This window comes from Microcebus murinus, chromosome 10, assembly GCF_040939455.1.
Source record: "Microcebus murinus isolate Inina chromosome 10, M.murinus_Inina_mat1.0, whole genome shotgun sequence".
Lineage (NCBI taxonomy): Eukaryota > Metazoa > Chordata > Mammalia > Primates > Cheirogaleidae > Microcebus > Microcebus murinus.
The window spans coordinates 99,780,321-99,795,345 of NC_134113.1; the positions used below are offsets into that span (position 1 = coordinate 99,780,321).

The window sequence follows — 15,025 nt, forward strand, 5'->3', positions numbered from 1 at the left end:
CATCTGATAAGGGGCTGATAACTAGAATATACTTAGAACTCATGAAAATCAGCAAGAAAAAAATCAAATAACTATTAAAAAGTGGGCAAAGGACTTGAACAGAAACTTTTCTAAGGAAGACAGAAGAACGGCCAACAAACATACGAAAAATGCTCAACATCTCTAATCATCATGGAAGTGCAAATCAAAACCACAATGAGATATCACTTAACTCCAGTGAGAATGGCCTTTATCAAAAAGTCTCCAAACAATAAATGCTGGCGTGGATGCGGAGAGAGAGGAACACTCCTACACTGCTGGTGGGACTGCAAACTAGTTCAACCTCTGTGGAAAGCAATATGGAGATACCTTAAAGCGATACAAGTGAATCTACCATTTGATCCAGCATTCCCATTGCTGGGCATCTACCCAAATGATCCAATGACACTCTACAAAAAAGACACCTGCACTCGAATGTTTACAGCAGCACAATTCATAATTGCAAGTCTGTGGAAACAGCCCAAGTGCCCATCAATCCAAGAATGGATTAATAAAATGTGGTATATATATACCATGGAGTACTATTCAGCTCTAAGAAACAATTTGGATAGAGCAAATCTTATATTTTCCTAGCTAGAGCTGGAACCCATACTACTAAGTGAAGTATCCCAAGAATGGAAAAACAAGCACCACATATACTCACCAGCAAACTGGTATTAACTGAGCAGCACCTAAGTGGACACATAGGTACTGCAGTAATAGGGTATTGGGCAGGGGGTAGGGGGGTGGGGGGCGGGTATATACATACATAATGAGTGAGATGTGCACCATCTGGGGGATGGTCATGATGGAGACTCAGACTTGTGGGGGGAGGGGGGAAAGGGAATTTATTGAAACCTTAAAATCTGTACCCCCATAATATGCCAAAAAAAAGAGATAGATTTGGAAAAATGGTTTCTTGGCAATATTTTTAGATTAGAAATAAATTAGTGATTAAAGATAGAAACCTTAAAATTTGTACCCCCATAATATACTTAAATTAAAAAAAATAGAATGAAAGTTAAATTTCTTCAAGATGCCATAACAATACCTAGCAGCAAGATTTCTTTTATATAGAAATCTAAGAAAATTTCTTTTATATAGAAATCTAAGAAATAAAACCCCAAACACATGGACTTTCAAGAATTATTTAAGAGGCATTGAAAACTTCAAGCTAAAAGTAGATTTTGAAGACCCCAGGAGGAGCAAGTACAATCAGCAATTATCTAACAATGAGAATCAGTATGTAAAGGTCCTTTAAGTTTTGTCTCGGGGGGCAGATAAGGCGGTTCAGCCCATCACCTGTGCCGCCCACGTGGTGGTTAGGGGTGTGGCACCTGCAGTCAGACTGGCAGAGCTGCCTTTTAATCCCAGAGTTGCCCTGAGCAGTTTGTTCGTGAGCTTGGGCAAATGACTTAATTCTCTAAGCCTCAGTTTTCTCATCTACAAAATGGGAATAATAACAATAGTACCTGCCCTACCTTCATCCTCTTATGGGCACTTGTGAGGATTAATCAAGCTAACACAAGCAAGCTTTCAGATGGCCCTGTCTGGCAGTCAGCACTGACACATGTTAATGGTTATTGTTATTAGTATTTCTACTTTTACTATAAACCAAGGATTTTCTGTAATGCTGACATATTCAAGGACATTCAGGAAGAGCTTTTTTTCGAGGGGATAAAGGGGAAAAAGTTTGTTGCTCAAGAGCATTAAACCTGTGGATTTAAATTCTACATATCCTTCAAATCTCTCATCTGATATTAAAACTTCCCCAAGACTTGCCTCTATTCCCAATTTCCCACAGCAGGAATTTTGCCAGCTCCGTTTATTCTGTCCTAAATTTCCCTTTAACCGCATGTGCACAGTTCATGCCATGCACCTCATTTTTCTGTCTCTCAGAGCTTGACGCATAATATGCACATGGTGAGTAAATAATTAAGAATAGGAGTATATGTATGTGAAGGTCACCGTTAACTCTTTTCTCTTTCTTCCTCCTCCAATAACAGCAATCTTAATAACTAATAAGAGCTTCTGGTCACCGAGTGCTTCCTGTGCCTGGCACTGGGTGGAACACATTGAACGTCTCACCTCCCCCTTTTCTGCCCCAATACAATGCAATTGAGTGCTCCTGTTATCAAAGATTCCCCAAATCAGAGGTTTTCTGGGCTTTTGAAGTAGAGATTCTTAAGGACAGGGGCTTGTATCTTGAAAGGGGGTTCACAGTTTGAAAAACTCCCTCCAGGTGTTTCTGATATATCTTCCAAGGATGACCATAACCCACAGTAAGAAATAAATATTGCACTGCAAATCAGGTATATATCTGTAATGTTTTCATGAAACAATGCTTAACGTTCATGAGAGGCTTTCTGATGTTTTTCTGTTTTACTTAATTCTTTCATTAAAAACGATGGTTGTGAGAATGTGGGGAAATGGGAATATTTATACATAGCTAGTGGACATGTAAAATGGTTCAGTTTCTTTGGAAAACAGTTTGATAGTTCCTTAAAATCTTAAATACAGAGTTACCAAATGATCTAGAAATTCCATCCCTAGGTATGTATCACAGAGAAACTAAAAAAATATATATCTATATTAAAAACTTGATATGAATGTTGATAGCAGCATTATTCATAGTAACCAAAGATGGTAACAACCAAATGTCTATCACTGAAGAATGAATAAGCAAAATGTACCATATCTATACGGTGGGCTATTATTCAGTCATAAAAGGAACAAAGTACCGATACATGCTGTGACAGAGATGGCCCTTGAGAACATTATGCCAAGTGAAAGAAGCCAGTTACAGAAGACCACATCGCGTGTGATTTCGTTTATGTGAATGGTCCAGAATAGGCAAATTGACAGAGACACAAAGTAAACTCGTGGGGGAGGGGAGGTGTGGAATTTCTTTTTGGGGGTGAGGAAATGTTCTAAAACTGGAATGTGGTAATGGTTGCAAAACCCTGTGAATGTGCAAAACCCCCACCGAACTGCACACCTTAAAGGGGCGAATGTATGGTGCGTGGATTATACTCAGTGAGGCCGACTGAACGTGAGGGCGGTGATGGGCAAGTTGATTCCGCTGCCCACACAGCCGAGAACTGTTGTCCCGCAGTGCGCTGTGCCGCCCACGCTCTCCATGGGAGCCGCCGCCTGACCAGGGAGCCGCAGCTCCGGTGGGTGGTGGACAGGCAGGTGGGGGCCGCGGCGGGAGGCACGAAGGCCATGTGCAGCACCTTCTTCCGCGCCCGCCATCGTGGCTGTGTCTGCGCAGCACATGCCCTGCTACGAGACTGCACTTCTCAGCCTTCCTCACAGCTGCGGTGGCCAAGGAGAACACAGCCCTTGGTGAGATTTCTGGGGAGTTCTTCCTTCCAATTATTTTTTATTGTGTTAAAATACATATAACATAAAAACTACCATCTTAACCATTTTTAAGTGTGCTATCCAAGCAGTGTTAAATACATTCACAAAGCTGTGCATCTCCACCAGCACCGCCTCTGGAACTCTCTTCACCCTACAGAGCTGCACCCACCGAGCAGTAACTGCCCACGTGCCCATGCCCAGCCCCCGGCAGCCACCACTCCACTGTCTGCTTCTAGGATTTTGCCCATTCTAAGTTCCTCAAAGACGTGGAATAGTGTTTGTCCTTCTGCTTCTTTCACTTGGCATGATGTCCTCAAGGGTCATCCATATTATAGCACATTACAGAATTTCTTTCCTTTTTAAGGCCGAATAACATTCCATTTTGTATACACATACACACACACACATGTGTGTATATATACACACATACACCATGTTTTATTTGTGTATATATACACATACATACACCATGTTTTGTTTATTTGTGTATTTATACACACACACCATGTTCTGTTTATTCGCTCATCTGTCGATGGGCACTTGGATTGTTTCCACATTCTGGCTATTGTGAATAACAGTGCTATGAACAGGGATGTACAAATATCTCTTTGAGACTCTGATTTCAATTCTTTTGGATATATACTCAGAAGTGGAGTTGAGGGACCACCATACCATTACCCACAGCAACTGCACCATTGTACATTCTCACCAGCAGGGCACACGGGTTCCAATGTCTCCACAAGCTTGCCAACTCTTACTTTATTCCTTTTCTTTTTTGGTGACAGAGTCTTGCTCTGTCACTGGACTGGAGTGCAGTGGCATAGTTATAGTTCACTACAGCCTCAAACTTCTGGGCTCAAGCCATCCTCCTGCCTCAGCCTCCTGAGTAGCTGGGACTACAGGCACATGCCACCATGCCCGGCTAATTTTCTATTTTTAGTAGAGATGGGGTCTTGCTATGCTGCCCAGGATGGTCTTGAACTACAGGCCTCAAGCAATCCTCCTGTCTGGGCCTCACAAAATGCTGGGATTATGGGCGTGAGCCACCACACTTGGCCCTGACACCTGTCATTTTCTATTATTTGAGAGTAGCCATCTTAAAGGGTGTGTCTGGGAGAGACTTTCAGGAGTAAAGTGACCCTTTTGCTTCTTTCTTCTCTTCCTTCTCCAAATTCAAACTCAAGTGCCCAGCCTGCAGAAGCCACCTTGTGACCCTGGGGAGGAACCAGCTCCAGGGCAAGGGAAGAAAGGAGAGAGAAGACGGAGTCCCTGAAACTGTCTTGAAACCACCTCTACTGTCTGCCCCTGGACTTCTCTGTGACTGAATAAATCCCTAATTTGCTTACGCCACTGAGACGAGTCGCTGGTATTAGCAGCCAAAGCGACAATCCGCCATCTAAGTGAACAACCCTCCACTGCACCAGAGCTGAAGACAGACCGTCAGGAAGGAGCAGCTGTCTCCCTTCCCGCCGGCCTTTCCGCCTCCCCTGCCTTCTGGAAGGGCTTCTCCCCAAGTTCCATCTCCAAAAGGAAAGGGGAGCCACGTACCTTGTGATCTTAAATATCCTCAGCAGCCGGACGCATCTCAGCACGGAGATGCCCAAGGGAGACATGACCTTGGTCTCCACCAGTATGGTCTCCAGGATGCCCCCGCACACGATGAAGCAGTCAAAGCGGTTGAAGAGCGACACGAAGTAGGCCTGCAGGCCCAGGCTGTACATCTTCAGCAGCATCTCCGCAGTGAACAGGGCCAGCAAGGCCTTGTTGGCTGTGTCTGGAGGCCCAGGAGGAGGCAGGGAGGAGGAAAACGCCAATTATCACCCTGGAGAAGAAGACCTGACACCCACTCCCACCTCGACACCACTCCTGTCTCCTCCGGCCAGAGCTAGACGATTGGGGCCAAGCCCATGGGGAGGGGCTGTCTCGTCGGAACCACCACAGACGTTTCTCAGAGGCTTGGCATGCGTTTTCTTCTCTACTCCACGCAGCAGCCTGTGAGGCTGGCGCTGTTAAAATTGTGCGTGCTTTTCAGAGATGGGAAGCGAGGTTTGGAGAGGCGAGGATCTGCCTGGGCCAAGACTGGGAGTTGAGGCTGGGCCGTCTGAGCTGACCTCTTCCCCACTGGCCTCACTGCCTCCCAGGACCGGGAACGGGAGTCTGCTGGACTCCCAGGGCTGATGCCGAGCCCTGGCTAGTGGGGCCCCTTCAGGGGTCCCGGGAAGGGTGAGGAGCATTAACAGCCCACTGAGGACGCTTGTGCTCGGGCTACCGCTGACATCTTCCCTGTCCTTTTGTTCGTGTTGTCCTCGCATGTTCTGGCTGAGGCTCCCTGGAGGTCAGGGGTATCTGGAAACCACTCCGGGAAGTTGGCAGCCAAGAGTCTGAGATAACCAAACAAGCTGCAGCTCGTGTCATTGTCACCTGGACCCGACAGTGACTGTGGGGCAGGCAGATAGCGTGGGCCCGGCTGGGTTAACCACGCTTATTCCTAACGAGGCTGTGTATTTTATCGGGAGGCTTGGGAGCTGCCAGGCCCTTGGCATCTCCAGCATGGTGCCTGCCAAGAGCCACGCCACTGGCCATGTTCCCATTGACCTTCTGCCTGTGTTTGTTCCCTCCCAGGACCCAGCAAGGAGTTAACAGGAGGAAAGCGGGACAGAGCCCAGCCGCCGCTCACCTTGGACCTCCGTCAGCCAGTGGGGCTGGTTGTAGTGCTCGGAGGCAATGGTGAGTGTGTTCAGGAAGACCAGGAAAATCACCAGCCAGTAGAAGACGTTGGACTTGACTGCAGCACGGCACTTTCTTCTGCAGAACCGATTCCATCGGCGCCAGTATCGGCTGGAAAAAAAGCACAGGGTTAGCTGTGAATTCAGATTTCTTCTAATCGGAGACGTGCCACTGTGGTTCTTTTCAACGTGACTGACCTGGCCTTAGTAGAGCAGCCCAAGGAGCCGGCTTCCCGCCCGGCTGCCCAGACCACACCCTTTAGCTGTGGGGCCTTGGGGATGTCCCTGAACTCCTCTAAGCTTCGGCTCTCTCACCTGTGGCATGGGATTAGGGCCCTCCCCACGGGACTGCTGCAGGGATTGATCAAACACTTTATGATGTGTCTGGCTGCACTGAAGTTGAAGGTGCTTTATAAATGGAAACGTTTGTGTTTTCTAATAATGGCATTATTAGAAATAGTGTTGTAAATATCAAGAGCTTTATTATTAATAGTGGTGCTGCTGCCTGGTATCCTTTAGGCATTTCTCACACCTTCTGCCCATTCTTTAACTCCACAAAGCAGGTTATACTATCCTGACCTTGCAGAGGGGAAGACTGAAGGCTGTGGCGGGCGAGTGCCTCGGCCAGTGTCACAGAGCGGCAGGGCCAGGTGAGCTTCCTGCCCCGCCCACACCCTGGCCTACCCCGAGATGCCTTGTCTGTGCGGTGTAGGGGCCATCTGGAGCACAGGCTTTTACGAGGTTATAGAATCTTTTGAGAATCTGATGAACGTGTAGATCCTCTGCTCAGAAAAGCAGACATGTCCCCCACACACACCCTCACGTGCAAGTCGTGTAGCACACGGGCCCTGACGCTCACCCACTGCTGTGCATGTCCCCGCAGTCTCGTGGTTAGGACTGCTGTCAGGGACTTTCAGACCCAGCCGTGCCTTGGCTCACCTGGGGAAGCTCCAAAAACCCTCTGAACAACCCCACCAGTCTCCAGGCCCCAACACCAAACCAAGTAAATCTGATTCTCTAGGGGCTGGGCTTTTAAATATTCCCCAAATACCACTGGCATTCTGAAAGATTCCCTGGTGGCGCTAATGTCTAACTATGGCTGAGAACCATTAGCTAGACAATCCCAAAGAAACACACTTTATGATTCTCTGGTGGAGGGGTTTACAGTTTGTCCCTAATTTCACACTCTTGATACAGAGAAAATATTCAGCTGTATTTGGTAACTCAGGAGACACCGTATTTAATAAATGCCTACAGGGGTGGAGGAGAGAGGGAGGGGCGGCTTCAGAGAGCTGCAGGGGGAGGCAGGGAGCCCTGCGGAGGGCATGGGAGGAGAGGGCCCTGGACTCCAGAAACCGAACACCCCACAAAACAGCCCGCCTGTCGCCTTGCAGGCCAGGGCTAGTGTGAGGGGCGCTCCCCGGCTGTACGGGTTGGAAGTGACGTAGGCAGTCGCTTGACCACTGGCAAAGAGGACCCTGCTTTGGCAGCAGTCTGCAGGCGGAGCCAGCGGACTCTGAGGCGAGTGGCTCTGTTGGGGGGGGAGGCACAGGAGCACTGCCAGGACATCCAGCTGGGCAGTCTGGCAGGCGGCACCCTCAAACAACGTGGGCGGGAGGGGCAGTGCTCCGGGCAGGGCGGCTGCACAGACAGATCCAGCAGGCACTGAAGACAGAGCCCCTGCTTGGGGGGCGAAGAAGGCAGGAGGAGAAACAAAGCAGAATCTTGGAACAGTCGTCCATGAGTATTTGCACTTTTCCATAAAATGATCTCCTTTCTATGAACCCCCCTCGTCTAGAGAGACGTTCCTCTAAATAAGCATGCATGGTCTGTCCCGGAGCAGAGAGCTGCCCACCTCACACCGCAGCCCACTGGTGGGTCATGAAATCTGCCCAGGAGGTCATGACTGGCACGGAAAACAGGAATACAAAGGAAAATATCACAGTGCATATCATATAGTGAGAAAATTGTTTTTAAATAAACAGTAAGGAAAAATATTTAAAATAAAACTTTGTTTCAGGTGTGTGTGTGTGCTGAGTCATGATGTAAACACCGGCCTTCCACTTCAGGGCAGTGAAAACTGAACCAAGGCCCTACACCCTAGAGCAGGGCCCACGGCACGAGCGTGCCCTCCCATGTGCTGGCTGGGAGGACCGAAAGCCTTCAGAGTCATTTCCTCTGCGTGCCGCGTTGGCGGCGCAGCACACGCAACTCATGGGGAAAAGCTGTTCCGTGCATGGCGGGTTCCTTCTCAGCCCCTGGGTCGCGCAGCACTGTCCTCGGGTGTGCCCTCCTCGGGCACAGGGCCAGCTGTGTGTATTCACACTCTGCTGCTCAGCCTTCATCCTTTACTTCCAGAGCGGAAGTCCCTCCAAACATCACCAAATTCCAGCATGCCAGGGACAATGATTTCCCAGGGGTCCAGGGATGGGGACCTCTGCTGTATGGACTCCTCCACCGACCCCCAAATCGCCTTCTGGGGCAACCTGACTGAATCCATATTTTTACTCTGTCATTTTCCTACCTATGGTCTGCTACAGAAAATCCTGTTACCAAAGCTTTGTCAAAATCTGTGATGAGATTAGGAAAGTGAGGCGTAATCTACGAGGGGTATTCTTTCCTGAGAACTGCAGGGAGAACTTGGTTCTTGGCCTGAAGAGCAGGGAGGGAAGAAAGGACTCGTCTGGGCAGTGCTCTGATCTGACCCTCCACCACCGGGCGCTCGGAGGCCCTCTCCAGCGAGTGCAGACCTTGCCCGGGAGACTCACCTGCCACCTGGGGAATCCACTACCTAGCCAGGAAAGACGCCAGGTTTGCAGATGCTCCCTAGAGCCCTGCGCCCTTCAGACGCACCACCCTGGGCACGAGTGAGGAGAGAGAGGTGGAAAGCAGGACGGAGAGTCCCGGGGGGTCCTCGCCGGATCTTGGTGCTCTGCAGGCCTGCCCTGCCAGCACATGGCTCTGCTGCTTTCCGTGACTGTGACTATAGATATGGTAAGATAGTCCTTTTTCCCTACGAAAATGAATTTTTAGGACAAACTCATATCTGATCTTAAATAGCTTATGTTCTATTTACAAAGAATACTTTTCAAATAGATATACTCTCAAGTTACAGAAATCACTGAAAATTGTTCCTCACAGTCCGAAGCAACCAAAGGTGCCCTCTCTGATACCAAGAAGTTGGTTAAGTCCCTGGTCCGGCTGGACACCGGTGCTGCGTGGCCAGGCCTTCGCGTGGTCTGCAGCTGCTCTGCACAGACCCCGTGGCCGCGTGGCGGCTGGACGGGGCCCTTTCGGGGCTGCGCCTGCGCGCTCCTGCAGCGCTCACGTGGGTCTGGGCGGGGGGCGGGTAATTTCTCTCCAGAGAAAGTATTTAAAGATAATTATACACCTCCCACTCTTCAAAATATAGCTTTCTTGACAACTGGTTTCCTGGCAACACTTCCTACTGTATAATAAGTGTAATGGTTTATTAGAATGTGTAAATTTATTTGTGTTTACACATGCATGGAGGATATAGAAATTAAATGATAAAACAGGGAGGAGAAATTTGCCTGCTATTCATGTTTCCTTCGCACTAACTGGAAGTCATTTACTCTAGAAATAGAACCTTCCATATGCAGACAAAGGAGAGAGGGATGGATCTGAATGTGTCTCATCTACTTCCATGAACTTCCACATCCCGCACTCCATGGGAAATCTCTGCCCTCGCACCCTGTCTCTGCCTAACCTTCTCCCAACTCCGGGCCTCGCTCTTGCCTCTTCAGCTCACAGAACGTCCTCCCAGCCACCTGCCTCCGTCCTGCCCGCGACGAGGCTCACACTGACGACCTTTGCTCGCCTTGCTCCCCTTGGCACTCCCGTAGCGCTTACTGTCTGCGTTACTCACTGTTACACTCAACACCAACCTAGGATGTTCAACAGGCAACACAGCAGACACAAGCCTTGTCTGCACAAAACCACACAGAGACAAGCCACTCAGTGTGCAGTCACAGCAGGGGGTGCTAAGTGCACAGAAGGACATCTTAGCCAGGAAACGTTCCCCAGAGGAAATGACTTGCTGTTTCCTTGTATTCAGTTATCTTTTATTTGTATGGTTCCTGCCTGTCCAACGATGAGGCCCCTGGGAGGAAGTGGTTGTGCCTTTCACTCTGTTATAGACCGTGGCACTCAGCACAGCCCACCCGCTCGGAGCCCTGGGCTGAGAGGCTGGTTGTGCTGCAGAGACGGACTCTATGTACTAGCTCCCCGTGGAAGACAAGCTCTCGTGACCCAGGGCAGAGGAAGGGAGAGCAGAGGGCAGAGCTGCCAGGACGGCTGGCTTGGTGCAACTGCCGACAGGCGGCTGAGGAGCAGTGTCAAAGTGACGGACACTGCAGGCCCTTTCCAGGGGCTAGAGTAACTTCCCATCTTTTCTTTCACAGAACCAAGAACAAAGGACATTAAACATCACTAAATTTCATTCTTTTATAAATGACTCAAAAAGGGACCACTGGAGACTGGGGCAGCTTTGGATCTGTGCTTGTTGCTGCGGCGTGTCGGGCACAGTGCTGGAGGCACACTCCACTGAGGGCTGGGCCAGCCCACGGTTGAGTCCTGCCAGGGCCATCTCAGAACTCCATGAAGTTGACATTCAGAAACTCTAAAGGTTATCCAATCAATCCCTTCCGGTTGCAAAAGACTTTCTGAATCTTTTTTTTCCATGACTGTTCACATGCTATTTTGAACAGTGAGCTCCAAATGTTGCCAATTCCCTATTTTAACTAATTCCTCTAACTAGAGACCTGGATTACCAAGATAATACCCAAGCATTGCCATAATGAGCCAATTAATTTGGTGAATTTTCTGTAAAAGTTCCATTTTAATATTTGCTTTAAATAAACCGTGACTTGGTATTAGTCAGTTCTATATTGGAATAGATCACTTTCAAGCTTAAATTCTGTTGGCATTATTAAACTGTTTCATCTCAGAAAATGATTAAAAATACTTCGATAAATTTGATGGCATTTTCAATCTATTGCTAGCCTTTGAGAATCCCTAAACAGACACCATCAGTGGGTGCAGAATCCAGATTAGATGGTTGCTGTCTGCTATCTGCTCAGAATCTCTAGGGTGACACTGTCCCATGTGGCAGCCGCTAACAACATGTGGCTATTGTCCACATGAAATGTGGTCAACCCGAACTGAGATGTGCATTAAGTATAACATACACACTGGATTTCAAAGACTTTGTACAAAAATATGAATGTAAACTATCTCATTAATAATTTTTTATATTAATTACATATTGAAATAATATTTTAGAGACACCAGTTTAAATAAAAATGTTAAGATTAAGTCTTCCGTTTCTTTTTACTTTGTTAACATGGTCACTGAAGTCATCCACTGGGTGCCCGAGAGGCACCAGCTCTGCAAGAACAGGGACCACATTCTGGGGCAGAGCCTCATCACGAGGTGGCAGCATGACTGGCAGCAGGCCTGGGTATGAGTCCTGACTTGGCCACATGCAAGCCCGTGACCCTGGGCCTCTCTAGGCCTCAGGATCCTCATCTGAAAATGTGTTTAAACAACAGTGCCGACTTACTAGTAATAATAAGCCGTTGGGGAGTAGTACAGGTCTGCTCCCCTCCCCTGTTTCTACTGCGTCCTGAGTGGCGGCTGAAGGACAGACCCTTCCCAGAGGTCAGTGACCGGGCCACATGGCCGGTGCGCAGCAGGGCGAGCAGTCTCCAAGCCAGGAGCGCAGAGGGAGGCTGACAGGCACACCGGCCGCTTCCTGGCTTCTAAAGCACAGGCCACGCCATGCATCAGTGGGTGAAAACTGTTCCCACGGGCAATCTCTTGCGTTAGCAAGAGAGTCCAACTTGTGTGTGATTTTCTCTCCCATACTCCAGATCATGTTCATTCATTCATTCATGATTCACTCATTTGCATGGAATGAGAATGACATTTTGGAAGTATTTTCAAATGTATTTTTCTATCTTTTCTCTTATTGTGTGGGGGCTTTGGAACTGCTAGAAGTACAACAGGCTTTCTCAGCTTTGGCTGTCAAATTAGATGCTTTGTTTGGATCTGTGTCAAGCCTATTGTCTTGCTGGAGCAAGGCCACTCCTCCGTTCATTCACTCCTCAGCAAACGCGCTGTGATCAGGTCCATTATGTGCCAGCCACTGCTCCAGATGCCGAAGACAAAGCAGTAAAGTCCAAGCGTCACTGAGAGAGGAGTTTTCATATTTCTAGAGCTCCTTTCATGTAATAAGACCTAGGTCTGCTGGGCCCGACCCTAGATTTTTACGTAACAGGGTCTTGGTTTGAGACAAGAGGAAAAGGAGAAAAGCCTGCACCCCCAGCCCCAGCAGCTCATGGGAGAACGAGGGCGTCAGCGTGGCACAGAGAGTCGGCACGAGGTCCTCACTGAACTCTCAGCCCTCAGCACCAAGGCCCAAGAGGTTGGGGTGCTGCTTTAGAGACGCCCTGACCGTTGGGAGCCTCTGCAGGCCCTGGGGGAATGTCACCCCGTAGCCAGGAGCTCCAGCGGGCTGGTGTGGGGTGGGTGGGGCACAGGTAGGTAGGTGCCCTGTCATAGCCCCTGGCTGCCCTGCTCTTTCCGGGGAGTGAGGGACCTGGAGGTGTCTGTGCGAAGGTGAGGGCTGGAGGCATCCACAGCCAGTGGCGCGAAGGGCACAGGGCACAGGGCAGAGGGCAAGGAGGGGATTTCAAGGCCAGAGGTGAATGGGGGCAGGGCACTAGTGGGGGATGCCCAGCGAGGTGAGCCTGTAGGCACTCCTTGAGCAGGGAAGTAGGGTCCAGCAGGCTCAAGACTCCAAAGCCAGTTCTCACCAAGCCCCTTGCCCCGGGTGTCCAGACTCATGCCCAGGAGGAGGTGGGGGAGGAAGTCTGGGAGACTCCATGTCACCTTTAGGGACCATTTAAAATACAGCCTTGGGCTACATTCACCCAGCTGGGCTAAAATGCGGTGTCACTTACGCTCCTGAGACATAATAAACAAGGCTAGGGAGTCAAGATTAGCTCTACCAATATTTTTGGCATGCACAGGATTTGTGGGAATGAATTCACATTCCCCTCCACACACTCATCCACTCATCCCTACATCACACACGCACGGACAGTCCACCCTGGACAGACGCTAGACAGACGCTGGACAGACACTGGACAGATGCTGGAATGCCTCTGAGGCCTCAGAGCCTCAGGAACAGGCCTGTGAGCCAACAATTAGAATGCAACGCAGCCCAGCCGGGTCAGCGCTGTGACAGAGGTGCCAGCAAAGCATCCTGGGGATAGGCCGTGAGCAGATCCCCTGGAGTCTGCAGAAAGTGTCATAGAGGCAGCGACGTGTGAGATTCTTGACAAAAGTCTGGGTTCCTGAAGACAGGGCACGTGCAATTTAGGCGGAGCAAAGGCTCCGCGAGGAAGCCTCCCTGGTGCGGGGACAGGGAACAGCTGGGTAACTGTAAGAATCCCCTGTAGTGGGAACGAAGGGCATTTGCAGGAAGTGCAGGAGGCGAGGCTGGGGGCAGATGGTGAAGACTCAGGGTCCTCTGGAAGGTTCTGACACTGTCACTGAGCAGTGACACAGACAGGTATCACAACCCTATGTGCTCTCCATCACCCTTGAAGCTCATATCTCACCATGTTCTACAAACGTGAAGTAGGTCAACATAGCCACAAAGGTTCCCTTATTGCTGAATTTAACTGGACTTCACCAGTTAAGACACGTTCAGTCCGACAACCTTGTAGGGATGGCACTGCCCAAAGGACGGACAGTCGGGATAATTCAACCAACATCTACCCCTGAATTACTCCCCAGTCTGATTCACACACTTCTTGACTGATGCCCAGAAAGCAGCAGCTACCCCCTTGGAACCACATCCCTCCCCCAGGCCACCCAAGGGGCGAGGACAGAGCTGTGGGCAGGAGGGAAGGAGGGCGGCCGCATCTCACTCACCTGAACTTTGATTTGGAGATCCGGTGGCTGAAAGAGAAAAAGGACACATTACCAAAGGACACACACACGCTTTCATCTGTGTGCAGCTGTTAGCAGTCCCAGGGAAGTGTGGTGTCTCCAGGTCGCCGTGCACGGGCGCGGAAAGGGTGGGTGGTGTGTGTCAGAACAGCTTGGGAGGGAAGGAACATTGCGTGCTCATCTAGCTGCAGAGCCTGAGGTCTGGCCCAGCTGGCACGCGCATGTCTAGCATCTTCTAAGTATAGACAGTCCTCACTGGAGGGGCAGCACCGTCCTCAGACCACCAGGGTCTGCCCCACGAGTTCAGGTTGGGAAGAGGTGCACCCTGAGAAAGGCCACGGAGGAAGGGAAGGCCTCTCCTGAAGGCAGGAGGACCCCACTGTGGAGGCCGGAACTCCCGGGCACAGCCGCCATGGCTGTCTGCAGAAGCGCAACCACAGTGGGGTTATGAGTGGCGCCGGCAGAAGGAGCCAGCCGGAAATGGAGCGGCCACCCAGCTGCCAACAGCCTGGAGAATCAGCTGGGCTTCCAAGGAGAGACCCCCACGCGGCCCTGAGGCCTGGGGGTGTCTGGGCAGAAGCACAGGGCAAGTGTGACGGTGGCTGCCTGGAAGGGTCATCATATGGGACAGGAGGTTCCACTGAAAGGCGGGACCCTCAGGGAGGTCCTGGGACTACCTAGTTCATCAGGAAGGCATCCAGTGGTGGCCGGGAGCAGCGGGCAAGAGAGAGCCTGTAAAAGGGGCGTGTACGCGCGAGGGGCAGGGAGTGGGAGAGAGGAGAGGATGTCAGCACAGACACGGAGGCTGGCAGGCACACGCCAGCTTGGCTTCTGTGCTGGGACAAGGGAGCAAGCCCCGGAGGGTGCAGGTGGTGATGCCGCCTGGCTGGACAAGCACAGGACAGAGCTGGAGTCACAGACGGAGGAGGGTA

At 50.2% G+C, this 15,025-nt stretch overlaps 1 protein-coding gene across 7 annotated transcripts in view; it reads right to left on the minus strand.

Moving 5' to 3' along the window:
• Positions 1–15,025, minus strand: part of CACNA1C (calcium voltage-gated channel subunit alpha1 C) — a 613,935-nt gene that overhangs the window by 135,441 nt on the left and 463,469 nt on the right. For all 7 annotated transcript variants that reach the window (XM_076007801.1, XM_076007799.1, XM_076007800.1 and 4 more), the window contains 3 exons: positions 14,076–14,102; positions 6,062–6,222; positions 4,933–5,158 (listed from right to left, as the gene is read on the minus strand). In XM_076007801.1, coding sequence (XP_075863916.1) covers positions 4,933–5,158; positions 6,062–6,222; positions 14,076–14,102 — 414 coding nt within the window. The remainder of the gene's footprint in view (positions 1–4,932; positions 5,159–6,061; positions 6,223–14,075; positions 14,103–15,025) is intronic.